Source organism: Gigantopelta aegis, chromosome 3 (assembly GCF_016097555.1).
Source record: "Gigantopelta aegis isolate Gae_Host chromosome 3, Gae_host_genome, whole genome shotgun sequence".
NCBI lineage: Eukaryota > Metazoa > Mollusca > Gastropoda > Neomphalida > Peltospiridae > Gigantopelta > Gigantopelta aegis.
This window is the reverse complement of record NC_054701.1, coordinates 77,222,404-77,237,878: the sequence shown is the minus strand read 5'-3', so window position 1 is coordinate 77,237,878 and position 15,475 is coordinate 77,222,404. Positions and strand designations below refer to the sequence as shown.

The window sequence follows — 15,475 nt, the reverse complement described above, 5'->3', positions numbered from 1 at the left end:
ACAACATCGATTTATTATTCATCGGCTATTGAATGTCAAACTTTTGGTATCTTTTGGAAACCCACTACATTTTGAGAAATATATATATATATATATATATATATATATATATATATATATATATATATATATATCTCTCTCTCTCTCTCTCTCTCTCTCTCTCTCTCTCTCTCTCTCTCTCTCTCTCTCTCTCTCTCTCTCTCTCTATATATATATATATATATATATATATATATATATATATATATATATATATATATATATATATATATACATATTATATATATATATATATATATATATATATATATATATATATATATATATATATATATATATATATATATATATATATATATATATATATATATATATATACACACACACACATACATAGATACATACATATACATACATACATACATCTTTTTATTTTATGTTTAAATTTCCACTTTTCCTAATTTTTGGTTATAAAGTCGCTCTTTGTATCACAAAATGATGTAACTTAACAAAATTAATTTGTTCGTTTTATATACATATACACATGGTCCCGAGTCAGACCCCCGATCCTATCGGAGGCCGGACTCGGGATAGGCGTGTTCGAAACCCTAGTGGTATATGGACACGTTAAACCAGTTACTAAGCTAAACTATACACATGTATCACACACACACACACACACACACACACACACACACACACACACACACACACACACACACACACACACACACACACACACACACACACACACACACACACACACACACACACACACACACACATCCATCCATTAGCCAAATTATAGAACATTTAAGTTAGGGTCCGGACCATGCTTCGCCTCTATTTGTACCAATTAAGAGTGTTTGTGTTTTCAATCTAGGTCAAACCTGATATTAGCTCCGGTCAATGAATCATGTAATTACGTTAAAACTTAAATTTCACCCAACTGCACTCGATTGATCGTGTGATATACATGTATCATCATCCATAAACAAGAGTTTTCATTTTCATTGGCTCTGGCCCCTTGACTAAGAAATATCGTACGTTGTTTTAGAAGACTATGTACCTTTAACTTATTAAAAAAAAATTCCATGACATCACTCGGAACTTATCGGCCAATTCCGCTAATCAAACCGGAAAATCTTCGGCAGGTGTTCCGAGTAACACGACATTTAACCGAAGTTATTTTTAGAATATGATCTAAATCGGGTATGTCCCAATTTTGTTTGCAAACATTTTTCCAATATGTTCATTACGTTTGTGGTTATAACCAGTTTGTAACATTTGATATTTACATTTCAGTCATTGTTGGGTTATTCGACTGTAATAATATATCGACTTTTTCTCACGACAGGTCCTGTTTTGTAAATATCAACTGATTCGTGTATTTTGACGTCTATCGACAAACATGGCGGCCACCATGACGCTGGACGGTTCGGGATCAAAGATGGAAGGAAAGAGCTCCATTGTTGATGATTTTATGTATGGTTCCAATGTTGCAACAGCTCACGTCTACATACGCATGGGTATGTGTATGTTTATCAATTGTAGTGCTGTAGCTGTTGTGAATATGAGTGTAAAAGCACGGACTAAAAAAAGTTGACACTTCACACTTCGCGGAGTCGTGCGAGGGTGCAGAAAATGTAACACATCAAAGTTAAAATTTGGTTTTGTTTAGCGACACCACTAGAGCACATTGATTATTTCATCATTGGCTGTCAAACATTTGATGGTAGGACTTTCCTTTGGCACTGTCACCTAGCGTAGGCTATAAATTAAAGAACATTATAAATACTTATCATAGAGTTAGGGTTAAGGTTAGGGTTAGTGACAGTGCCAAAGGAAAGTCCTTCCCTATTCGACCCTGAGTCGTTTCGCCCTTATTCCCATTCGCCCCGAGTCATTTCGCCTTTAGAATGAGTCGTTTCGTCCTCCATTATGAGTCCTTTCGCCCCTATGTATTGGGGTGATTTTAGTATGCAAAATTTGGTATATAAAAATAATTTTACCCATAATTTTGTCGTAATAGTCACCTAACGGGCAACAAGATTGTAGACTTAAGCGTAAAGTCCGAAACAAAATGTGGACAACTACAATAAATTGCTCCTACCTTTATTTTTCGTTAGATTTTACCCACATTTTGTCCAGACAGAAATCTTGAAAAAACAATTACAATGGCATGGATTCCACATACTAGATGATAACCATGTCACCTGTATCGACTTCGCTGAGATCGCATAGGGCAAAAAGCATGTAATTTTGTGCCGGCTGCCATTTTGACTTTTTATGGAATATTCTACAAGAGGGGTGAAAGTATATGACTTAATCTAACAACCGTTGAATGTAATAACATGTTATGATATAAATGCAAATGTGATGACGTCATATTATTTTATTATTATTAATATTATTTGATTGTTTAAAGATACCACTAGCGATCATTGATTTTATATTAATATTTTAGAATATTTCACCCCTCTTGAAGAGTATTCCATAAAAAACCCAAAATGGCAGACAGCAGAAAACTGCATGTATTTAAATGTAAACTGAAGCAAATGGACCTTTTATTATTTCATCATAAATCTTCTTCAGCATAGACATTCCCAGTCTGGAGCTCCACGCAGTAAGACGTGTTTGTTTCGCTTGTGCACACTGCACGTGCTTTCGTGTGCTCAACTTGGGGGTCCTTCATTTCGTTGTTTTTGTCAGCGAAATGAAGTTTTCTACTGGGATGTATGCGGCCATTGGAACCGATGGAGCGCTGGAACGCTTCTCGTTTCGACAGTCTGCACCACCAGGTTGGATTCTTTTTCAGTGAGATTCCTCGCCTCCACGTCATTTCTCTGTCTGACTATGTTGACTTGTTTTTTCGTGACTCGTATGACGACCATTCTGCAGAACGCCACGGTTGTTCGCGTTTAGTCTCTACATGTCCGAGCCTGTCCTACCAGCACTGGAAGATTGACCGCCCCACTCTAAGAAGAAATAGGAAGCGGGGTCGGCCCCTACTACTCTTTTTCTAGACTTTACATTGCTTTATAATGATACCATCTCGTATCCTCCGGAGTCGGGCCCGTCCGCACCACTATACCAACCCATGGCGACTGGACTATACCCTAGTCTGATACTCTACTCGTTCAGACGGATCCGGCTTCTCAAGATCTGTATTTCAGCACAGCACTACACCTTCAACGTCAATCTAGGGTTTTTCTTGACGGGATGCAACCCATCTCGTCCCTTTAAGCTGTGCACCCAAACGGCCTTAACGAGGCCACTCGCGTGGACATATCGATCGGACTTTAAACGTTTAGATCTGCGTTCAAATTTTTTTGTCGAAATTACTTCTTTTTTGTAATATTATTAAATAGTCCGATCCTCTCTTCTTTCTCTTATTTAATTTTGGACTGTCCTTCTAAAATGCTCCAAATTATATAAATATTCGGCTGAGCAGTCAATTCTTTTTTTATTTTTGGTTTGTAACCTTTTTCTTTTTTTATTTATTCTATTAACGTTTTTAATAATTGCTATTTTCAAAATTCTGCCCATTTTCAACCCCCCCCTCCATCCCGAGTCAGGCCACCGATCTTATCGGAGGTCGGACTCGGTATGGGCGTGTTCGAAACCCTAGTGGTATATGGGCACGTTAAACTAGTTATCATCATCATCATCATCAGCATAGATGTAAACATGACACGTCAATGGATATTACAGAGGCCAATTTCGCAAATTTTCAAAAAAAAGTCCCCCCCCCCCCCCCACACACACACACACACACCAAAACACTTTATAACTAATATGTCCTATCGACAATATCATTGTGTAGGCTAGGCTTTGTACTTATTAATATAAAATACATCAGGCCCGTAGGAACTGGGATGGTGTGAGGGGAGGGGTTATTTAAACTATTGCACATAATAACATATACATATAAATGGTGCTTATGGTTGATAAAAGGTTACAAATTGATAACCTATATCTGATTTGCATCACGTAAACAAATTTATTCATCATTCACAAACATAAACATGAGTGCGAAACAACCCGGTATGGGGGGCGAAACGACACGGGGCGATCGGGAATAAGGGCGAAACAACCTGATACCGTTTGACGCAAGCACTTAGTTGAGTGCTCTACAAAAACTGAGAGAAAAATTCTTTCTATTTCACTTTAAAAATGAGTTCTACAGATGAATACAATTAAGAATTCAATAGGGTGTACTCTGTAACTCTACATGGATACACATATACATGTTTCGTCAATGTCCCTAATTGCATTATGCTTCAAACTGTTCATTTTGTTTTTCCATGTACTGACACTTTTCGTGCAATCATCATCCAATTTGTTAATATTTACTTATTTATCTTGAAAAAAGAATCCAATATAGTCCAAGGCAAAATAATTGCTACAGAGAATGAAAACCTCCATGGCATTTGCAGGGGATGACGTAACATTTTTGAATATATGTTAACCAGTTACACGTATATATGTATGTCATTCTCCAGACATTGAGTCATGAGGAGTGTGAATCGAGTTCAGTCGGTTGAACGCCCTCCTGAGGCACATGGGTCAGAGGATCAAAGTCTCTCAGTGGACCCATTCTCTGATTGTTTCCCTAAACCTACCCACTTTTCTTTCTGAAAGAGGCCCCGCATAGCCTCTATCAACTGCATACACACACATTGTAAATTTTATATTCAATTTCATAGTGCCATACCCAAAATTTTCTTTCTGGCAGAAACACTGACAGCCTATGGTACATACTGTCCAGTCTGTCTGAAAGTGCATAAAAAATATCCCATGGCTGCTAATGGAAAAATGTAGTGAGTTTCCAACGACTGAGGATGCGTTGATTAATCGCAGTTCATAACATTCACATTTTAGGGCCCATTGTTTATTTCAATTCTGTGACATGTTACCATATATGGCATAATAAAACTTGTATTTTTGTTTTGTAATCTATGTAATCAAGACATAGTTACATTGTCTTTTAATATTTATGATATATTTATTGACAGTTATTTCACAAGTGGTCAGTAAAGATAAAATGTTTTGCTCTTAAAATAGTTTATTAAGTTGTATGTCCGTATTTAATCAGGATTCATTTGGTTACTTAGTAAGATTAAAAAAAACAGGAAGAAAAAAAAAACATTCTCGCATTCCGACGTGGATTCCCCAAAGTAATTTAATGCTACTATATATATATGTGTGTACCTCGGATCTGGCAATATAGAGGGCATGGTCATTTGGCTTAGACCAGCTAGAAGGCAGAGCAACAAGGCAAACTTCAACAAGTGTCTTTATATACAGCACAACAACACCCACTCAAAATAAATAAGTATGAACAACTTTCAGGAGTAATTAACATTCGAGTTTGATGACAAGTTATTAACATGTATGCAAATAAGGCACAGCCAGTTTGGCTATGAGGCTGTGTTTTTAATATTCAAGGCACTGTGGCACATGGTCACAATTAAATTGAGTACTGATATTTGTGGGTGCGTATGTATATATATATATATATATATATATATATTCATATTGTAATTAGTGTGTAGTTTATTACGTGTAGTTATTCCCTTGGTGCTCAAGATATACAGTCAAACCTGTCCTAGCGGCCACCTGTAATCAGCAGTCACCTGCCTTAAGTGGCCACTTTCTTCCTCCCAAACGATTTGTAATGTAAATGCACCTGTAATAAGTGGTCAACTGTCTAACGGCCACCTAGATCAGATCCCAAATCACTACAATACCTGGTTTAAGCGGCCACAGTAAATTTTTACTGTTATATAAAAGGGATATTTTTACAACAGCAAGAGGTACAGCAAATAACAGATCTTCACACCTTCAGGAATACTAGTACCCATATTCAATCCCGACATCTCAGCTGTGTATCAGTTAAAGTATTGCTCTGGAATGCATCTAATTGTTTCTGAGCAGGCTACACTTGACATATGTAGATTCACGTACTGTGACAATACATCGCATGAAGTAGGAATTAAATGGAAAAAGAAAACAAACTTGTTGAGAACGGTTGATTTAATACATTCCAGTTGCATTTTATCTGCAGGAGGCGACATATCAAAAGTTGATTTATAGTCAACTGTGAAGCACATATCCGTTAATTAGCAGTACAGACGGTAAAACAAGAAACAACAACAAATGTTTTAAAGACTGTGTGGCAACCTGTAATCAGCAGTCACATGTCTTAAGCAGCCATTTTTATCAACTCCCATGTGTGACCGCTTAAGACAGGTTTGACTGTATATGTAAATAAATTATGGTATGATTGTTATTGAATAACAAATTTAACTGATTTATATATATAATACTGGTAATCATGAACATCATGACTGCTAGTGCACAGGCTGTTGCCATTAACTAATTACCAGTATGTGTATGTAGCAGGTGGTTCATAAAGCCCATATATATGTATCCTGTATATATGTATCCTGTATATATTCATTCATTTCATTTCAACTTACTTTCGTGCTTATATCCAATTAAGGTTCAAGCACGCTGTCCTGGGCACACACCTCAGCTATTTGGGCTGTCTGTCCAGAACAGTGGGTTAATTGTTAGTGGTTAGTGAGAGAGAAGAGGGTGTAGTGGCCTTACACCTACCCACCGAGTCGTTAAAAGTCGCTCTGGGTGGGAGTCTGTACCAGGTTACGAACCCTGTACCTGCCAACCTTATGTCCGATGGCTTAACCACGATGCCACTGAGGCCGGTTGTTATGTTGAGGTTTACCTTGATGGTCTATTTTCATCTGAATTGTCAAAACGTTTCTTAGTTGAGAATTCAGACATGTAATATCCCTGTACACACTTTGAATGGAAAGCAAGATTTTATTATTTTTGTATAGCAGTGACTTACATGTAGGACAGGGCGGCAGCAACAAACAGGGCAGGGCAGCACAAAACTGGGGCAGAGCATATATTGCTAGCTAGAACACTGTACATACCGTATACATGTATGCATATATATGCTATAGATACCAGTGTTTGAAACAAATAACATTATTGTGTTTCGGTCATAAAATACATAGTATTACATATATGTCTTTAAACCTGTATTCCAGTGATGTCATTAAAAATAAAAATAGCAGGTGAAAATCAAATTATAGGTGGCCATTAATCAACAAAAAGTCGACACGCATTGTTTATTTGAAGTTCGATACCTGGCGATAGCTGGCGAAAAATCGCCGGGTGCCGGCTATTAATGACATCCCTGTATTCAGTAAAGTGTACATTTGGACAGTGATCTGTGGTAGAATCCTTTCGATTCCATCCAGAAATTATTTTACAATTTTTACGTGACACTGAGTTTTATTCTAAATTTTAATTATATCTATCTGTGATATTTGTATTTTTACACTGTGTTTTATTTAACTGTTGAATTTTTATATTGATGTTGATCATCACTTTGTTTTTCGCATTACCATAGGGAATGTGTGTACCAATAGCCGATGTATTTTTCATGCTGGTGTGTCGTTAAACATTCATTCATTCATTCATTCAATAAAGTGTACATTTTCAGTACACATCACAAAGATAAAAGTCAACATGCAACCTGGTTGAGGTTAGTGTTAAGTTGTGAACTGTATGTCAAAGTGTTTGATCCATATTGCTCTGAAAAGTATGAACAATTATTATGAATAATGATGATATTGTTTGTGTGTATTGTTTATTTGCAGGGTTTCTTCGCAAGGTGTATGGGATCCTCACTGCACAGATTCTGCTTACCACAATAGTTGCTGCTCTTTTTATTGTCAGCGAACCCATAAAACATTATGTACAAAACAGGTAATTTACATAAATTTCTACTTTCATTTATATGCACTCTATAAGTAAATGTTGAATAAACAGGCCTCTGAAAATTGCGAGAACGTTAGTTTCGTTCGTGTGTCGCTCGCGTAAGTATAGTTTTGCGTAACCCATTTTTCGTTCACACACTGAATTTATGACATTTACATGAGCATGATGGGTTATGTAAAAACGAAACGGGTTAGCTGAATTTCTTTTGCGTAACCCATAAATGTTTTGTGCAAATTTTCAATTCTCAGAGGCCTGATAAAGAAATTTACAACTGCTAAAGATAGTCAGTTGATTGCCACATTGGTTCATTGACTTAATACAGAACATTTCATTAATAACAGTGTGTGTTGTTGGGGTTTTTTGTAATTGTATCAAAATAGCAGGCTTCATGTCTAAAAGTAGGAAGCTAATATTTAATTAATATTTAAAATGAAGTAAAATGATTTTGTCATGAAAAAGGAATTATCTCGGATTTCACAGTTTTTGATGAAATGTGTGGCTTCTGCATATTCCAGCAAACCTGAGTATATAGTTCAACTTCATAGCCTACATGTATATCGATACCACATTTTAAATTTTATTGTTCTTTCTTAAATGCTCCATAGTTAGTTAATTTACCAGAAATATTATAATGTTGCGGTGTTGGAGCCTTGGGTTTAATACAGTACTTTCATCTGTATATACAAGGGATCCAGCTGCCATTCATTAATTCACCAAATTTCTATTAAACTTGTATTTGACACATCGTGACGTGTATTTGATAATTAACTCACAAAAAAAGCTTTTTCGAAAATTGCCTACCCTTTGTAGATTTACAGCCATTTTGACTGTTTGGCTAATAAAAATAAACTTTTCGCTATGTGGTGTTCTGACCAAATTTGACAATCTGCTAGTAATGTTTTGGGATCCAGCTTAAAGCCTAATGTGTGTGTGTAAACAACATAATAAATTCTAGCATTAATATAATATTGCAGTTTGTTAGGGCTCAGACTTAAGGCTCTGTTACCTGTGACAATTTTGATCCCTTCAACGGACAATAATAATTTTTACCCAGCAGTTTTTTTTAAACTGCCATCGCTAAAGCCCTTGGAGCCAATTTCACAAAGCATCGTAAGTTTACGTCTGCGACTAGCAGTTATACCAGCTGTACGTTTACACGTGTTCGGCATCCATTTCACGCAGAAAATTACATCCCTGTGGAAGATGTAGCATTTTAAGGACAAAAGAAAATGAAATAATATTTTTTTATGTGTACTTCATACTATATTTATTGTACTATAATAGTAATAAGAATTGTGGTTTAGTCATAAATTTACGTTTACATGCAAAACTAGGCTTATGATGTTTTGTGAAATTGGGCCCTGACCTGCTGCAGTTCATGTATGTCTCTCCACTGGAATATGTTGCCCAACCCACACTCTTCCCCCCCCCCACACCCATGCATCGAAATAAGCATTGTGTCTGGTAACCCATTTACAGGTTACCACAAAATATAGCCTGGTAACCTATAGGTTACCACAACTATATGAAAGTTAGAATTGAATTGCACAAGTGCGCACGAACATCGGTGCAATTTCGTACGAAATGCGGAAGTAAATCCATCTAGTGGACGCAACTTAAATGCGGAATGACTATTACTGCTTGCAATTGCACATCGATGCAATTCCTTACCAGTAAATGAAACGCGGAAGTCCGGAATGCATTGTTTGGTTTAAATTCGGAAACGAAACTACCGTTGTTGAAATTTTCGTCGACTTTTCTAACATGTGGTAACCTACCGGTAACCTGAACAACCGTTCTTGACTTATTTCGATGCCTGCCCACCCCCACCCCCACCCACCCAGAGCTCCCTTTAGCCAAATGCTAATTTTTATCCAAACCTTTTTTTTACAGTTTTAGTTGGTGCCACTATTAAGTTCGCATCCTGAGTTTGTCTTATTGAAATAAGATGGAACACTGACAAATACATGCAATTTTGATATGAATTTAATATGTTACAGTGGCTGGATGATGATGACTGCTCTCTTTGGGACATTTGGTGTACTTCTGGCTCTGATGTGGAAACGGAATGAAACTCCAACTAACTACATTCTCCTTGCAGTCTTCGTAAGTTGCAACACTAAGCTCTTGTGTGAACACATACATGGCATCATGAGGTGGGACATAGTTCAGTGGTAGACAGCTTGCCTAAGGTGTGAATAGAGAATAACTAGTCAATGACGTCAGATATCTGCTTTATCCTGTTCCCAGGATATCCAGCGTCATTAACTAGTTATTATCTTTATCCTGCAGACCATAAAATTTAAGGGGAAAAACTGTTATTTGTGTTATTTCAGCCACATTGTACGATGAAGTAGAGGTCAAATGAGCCACTCACCCATAGTTCCTCCTGACCATTGCCAAATTAATCAAATGCTAATTTTTATTCAGTCTCTATAATTTTTACTTTTTAAGTATTCTACATATCTGAAAATTAACTTAAACAAAATTCTTTCCCGTATGAGCCCTGCCACAATATAGTAAAAATAGTGCATGTTAACCAAGCTATGAAATATATAACTAACAAAATTTCAAATTATATCATAGTTAAACCTACCTTGTACGAATGTTTATTAGGCCACGCTTCCCACAATAGTGAATTCCGATTTACCGAGAGCCTGGTTTTGCAGGGCACAATATTTCACATAAACTAACATTCAGTTCATGTGTTGGTTACACAACTTTAAATTCACACAAACTGCCAATCGGTTATATAGTGAACCATTATATTCTAAGATAAAGAGTTACAAACTTCAGCATCATCAGAACTTTATTTAGAATGCAAATATAATTCATATAACTGAACAATTGGTTACCTATCTAGACAAAAATCATGTGAAGCAGATTCTGATAACTAAGGTTTTAAAATATTCTTCTCTGGTCACTGTATAAAATTATCATATGTACATATATACATTAGAGGCCTCAAGTTTGGCTTTGAGGCTTTTTTTTTTTTTTCAGGGCATGGCGGCGATTTGCCACATGGCCGCCATTAAATTCGAGCCCTGCTTTGTTTACATACATGTACATATATTAATGGATTTTTGTTTCCAATGTGTGTTGATTTGTTTTTATTTCCTCTGTTTTTAGACACTCATGGAAGCATACTCTGTTGGGGTTGTTGGTGAGTTAATTAGTAATTCAAGGTTTCTTCTGTGCTTATGGCAGGTGATACGGACATTAAAATGTTGAAAATTAGTAGTTATGTGCTGGAACCTGGGTAAACTAAAGCCTTGCTGTCAAGTAGTAGTTATTATCAGGCACTAGTTAAAATGAGAACCCTGCATTATTGATCACATCACTTGAATATATTTATTAGTGGTACTTATATATGGTTTGGCAAATGTAATAATGTACTTGTATAATTCAATATTTTATAGACAAAATTCATCTTTGAATTAATGTAGGATAAACTACAATTTGATTATATGTAAATAAAAAAACCCAAAACCCACACAACTAAAATAGTATTATAAATAGAATGAATGTTTTATGATTATATTAGATTCATAGGATCAAAATTTACGAAGCCTTTTTTCTTAAATACAGGTGTTTAAGCATTGTAAATATATGTAGTTACATGTATGTAAATCAAAAACAGACTTTATAAATTTGACTCATAATCTTTAAAAAATCCACCCAATTATTTAAGTTTTTTAATGTTTCATTTGAAATCCACAATATTAATTTATTTTTGACTATTCTTAGAGAAATATGTACAATACCAGCTATTTATTCATGTTCTTTTTCTTTACAGTGACGTTTTATAATGTGAGTGCCGTGATTGAAGCGTTCGTCTTGACCTTGGGAGTGACACTGGCCTTGACGGTTTATACACTTCAGAGTAAACGCGATTTCAGCTCATGGGGTGCTGGGTAAGTTTTCAGTTGTTATTTTGAATTTTGCATTGGTCTGTTTTACATCCATTTGTTTTCATCATTATTAAGTGATTATTATAAGCCTACATGTACTTAAGGTATTCTTTTTAAAATATTGGCAGGCCTCTTAAAATTGTGCAGTCAGCTGTATTTCTTACGCAAGTCTTAGTTTTGCATAACCTATTTTTCATTTGCACTTTCAATTTTAGAAATTTTTTACGCAATCGAAATGGGTTACACAGAGTGAAATGTGCTACATGATTTATTTTTGCAATTGCAGCCTCCATTGGTCATTTAAAGGGGAAGGTATTTAATTTATGTTGCATTTATTAATTTGTTTACATCTAATGTGTTAATTATTTTGTTTGTCTTTTTCAGGCTGTTTTCTCTACTGTGGATTTTGATCCTTGCTGGAATGTTGCAGGTAATTTTCTTTAATAGTTTGTTTTGTTTAACGAGACAGCATTAGAGTACACTGATTTATTCATTATAGTTTAGTGGATGTCAAACATTTTGATAAATCTTACACATGGTCTCCAGAGGAAACCCGCTTCATTTTTTCATTAGCAGCAAGGGATCTTTTATATGTACATTTCCCACAGACAGTACAGCACATACCACAGCCTTCGGTATACCAGTCTTTTCAAAGCAAACACAATCCTGCTTTTCACTAAATTTGAATAGCCTTGTAGAATATAGTTGATAATGACCATGTAAATTAAATCATCGAGAAGAATGAATTGTTCTATTTGTCACTTTGACCCTGTGTTTTTTTCCAGCTCCAACCAGTGCCCTACAACTGGTACATAAAAGCCCAGTGCATGTATTGTCATTTTTATTAGAAAGTGCATACAAATGGTTCCTTACTGCTTTATTATAGGATTAACCTATAGTAACCTATATGGATGTACACATGTAGTTGGGAGCAGGTTTCCTCTCAGTCTAATTTCTCGCTCTAACCAGTGCACCACGACTGGTATATCAAAGGCCGTAGTATGTGTTATCCTGTCAGTGGGATGGTACATATAAAAGATCCCTTGGTGCTAATCGAAAAGAGTAGCCCATGAAGTGGCGACAGCGGATTTCCTCTCTCAGTATCTATGTGGTTCTTGACCATACATGTATGTCCGACGGCATACATGTATAACCGTAAATACAATGTGTTGATTGCATCATTAAATAAAACATTTCCTTCCATCCTCTCATTCTAAACCAAAAGTAAAAATAACCATACATTTATGTTACACATTAAATGGTTGTAAGTTAAAATGTGTTGAGGTGTCATTACAACAAAAGTCCCTTGATGTTTCTCTGTGAAATATTTTTTTCATTTTGTGATTTCAGTTATTTTTCCCCAGTGTTTTGATGGACAAGGCGATTGCAATCGGAGGTGCCGCCCTCTTCTCCATGTTTATCATCTTTGACACACACATGATGATGCACAAGCTGTCACCGGAAGAATACATTTTGGCGTCCATCAACCTTTATCTCGATATTCTCAACCTCTTCCTGCACATTTTGAGAGCGCTTGGAGACCGCAAATAACATTACGACATTAAGTGATTAATTTAAATAGGTGTAAAAGGGACTATGCTGAGTTTCCTGCCATTGTAACATGTTTGCGACCAACAGATCCTTTTTGATGATTAAAATTTCATATTAAAGATATTTTCCAGTTTAGAATATCAGTATCTGTATAAACAAAGTGTTTGTTGTCATCCTAATGTTTGAAGTAGGCCAAACCAGACCACATTTTACCTTCCAATAATTTCATACATATGAAAAAAATTATATATGGTAGAAAGAACATCAGCAGTGAATGCTACGAACATTAGCACATAACCACGAACACATTGGATATACAGACACTGGTATTATAAACACGAGCATGTATTGACCAGGGCTTCTAGATTGTGGTAGCCCTACTCCCATGGCTAGTGATATTCAGTGTTGGGCTAGTAAATAATTACTATAACTAGCCCGACAGCTAATGGAAAAGAACCCATGTCAAATGCTGCAGTTACATATTTTGTAAATATGAATATAATGCCCCCTCTTTCAACCCCGATCTAAGGATTTTTAAGCTCAATCTCCCTCTTTAGGTGACATATCTGATTATTACTATTTGTAAAATTGCATTTATTTCAAATAGGGCTAGTGAATTTTTAATCATGGCTAGTACATTTTTAAATCCCTGATCCCATGGTAGTGAATTTTTATAAAATTCTAGAAGCCCTGATTGACTATGTAATTTTAGTCACCAAAAGGCTCTGTTAGTCAGAAACATCTTACAATGGTTGCAAACTCGGGCTAGTCCCTTTAAGACATCTATCTTGGTAGTTAATTTCAAATACATGTCAAGACTTATGTGAATATGTCTCCATTTAAAACAAGAAATATTTTGTTTTAAGGGACGTTGTTAAAACGAACATGTTTCAAGTACTAGTGTGTATGTGCTTTCTGATCAGAAAAATACCCCATGCCTGTATATAGGACGATATTTAAATAATGTTTCTATAATATAGTTGTGAATATATGTGACAATTACTAGTTGCTTCATTGGAAAACAAAATAAGTACTTTTTAAGTAACGTTGTAGTATAAAATATCATTATTCAGGATTCACACCAGAAATGAATGTGGAGGTAAAATTATTGAAATGTCTTTAGTTCATGCAGCATTTTATTATCGCCTTCATTTGTCTCTACCTAATCTGTGTAAACATTAGAATGTAGCTACTTCTCGGATCAGCCTTGCTTATAAATTTATGATTCATTGAAAAGTTTGCCTTTTATAATGATGTAATTTTTCTTCTTTTTTGCAGATTTCTTCACCTTTTTTCTTTCTTCTTTTTGGGGGGGGTTTATAAAACTTATTACTGTTTACAATATAGATGGAATTTGATCCAAAATGTGGAAAGATTACCTTTTTCTAAGTATGATCAGGGCTAGTTCTGGCAGTCTCCACATTCGGCAGTTGTGAATTTTAAAAACAATTGTTGAAGTTTATTTCAGATGCAAATTGTCACTGTTTAATCCAGTATTAAATGATCTCAGTGTGTGTATTGTCATACCCTGTACCAGTCCTCACTAAAAGTAGTTTTTGTCGGTAATGTCAGTTTTGCTCAATGTAAGAAGAAAAGGGAAACTGTTTGGAAATCAAAACAAATATATTTGCAAGAACATTGGTTATGGAATAAATAAAACAACAGTACTCCCTCATAATGAAGACTTGTCATCTGCTTATACGAAGTTTCAAATTATATTTTCTTGATTTTTTTTTTATCCTTCATATAGCCAATCTAACCAATAGACACAGATTAACAAACAAATTATCAAGAAAATATAATATGAAATAAGTGAACCACAGTACATTCTGCATTAAGCAACCACCAAGGGCATATCTAAACATGACATATCAACCCCTGCAATTAAAAAAAAAGATACCATTGATAAACACCTAGAATATAGTCTTACGGCAAAAAAGTGCTGTAGAGAATTAAAAACTCCACAGTATTGCCAATTGCAGGGGTTGCATATTAACACAGGTGATTGCATAATACATATATGTTTGTACTGTTTGATGAACTGTAAGAAAATGGTTTCTTTAAGACAGCTGGCTGTTTAGTAGACTAGAGTTTTGCACTGGTGCTGGTTGGACTGCATTTTGGTTTTGTCTTAAATGTTGGTGATATAAAAGAAAGCAAAGTTAAACTATTTCAACTATTGTATATATAATTAT

At 35.4% G+C, this 15,475-nt stretch overlaps 1 protein-coding gene across 1 annotated transcript; it reads left to right on the top strand.

Moving 5' to 3' along the window:
• Nucleotides 1–1,186: 1,186 nt before the first annotated feature.
• Nucleotides 1,187–15,165, top strand: LOC121369100 (protein lifeguard 4-like). Its single transcript, XM_041493952.1, has 8 exons — nucleotides 1,187–1,212; nucleotides 1,358–1,529; nucleotides 7,698–7,806; nucleotides 9,819–9,924; nucleotides 10,948–10,981; nucleotides 11,615–11,732; nucleotides 12,114–12,159; nucleotides 13,080–15,165. The coding sequence occupies exons 2-8, from the start codon at nucleotides 1,412–1,414 to the stop codon at nucleotides 13,278–13,280; spliced, it is 732 nt and encodes a 243-aa protein (XP_041349886.1). The 5' UTR covers nucleotides 1,187–1,212; nucleotides 1,358–1,411; the 3' UTR covers nucleotides 13,281–15,165.
• The last annotated feature ends 310 nt before the right edge of the window (nucleotides 15,166–15,475 follow it).

Bases quoted from the DNA above. Each gene is read 5' to 3' on its own strand.
- LOC121369100 (XM_041493952.1), top strand. From the start codon at position 1,412: ATGGCGGCCACCATGACGCTGGACGGTTCGGGATCAAAGATGGAAGGA. The intron at 7,807-9,818 runs GTAATTTACATA...AATATGTTACAG, and splicing joins AAACATTATGTACAAAACAG to TGGCTGGATGATGATGACTG. The intron at 9,925-10,947 runs GTAAGTTGCAAC...CTCTGTTTTTAG, and splicing joins ACATTCTCCTTGCAGTCTTC to ACACTCATGGAAGCATACTC.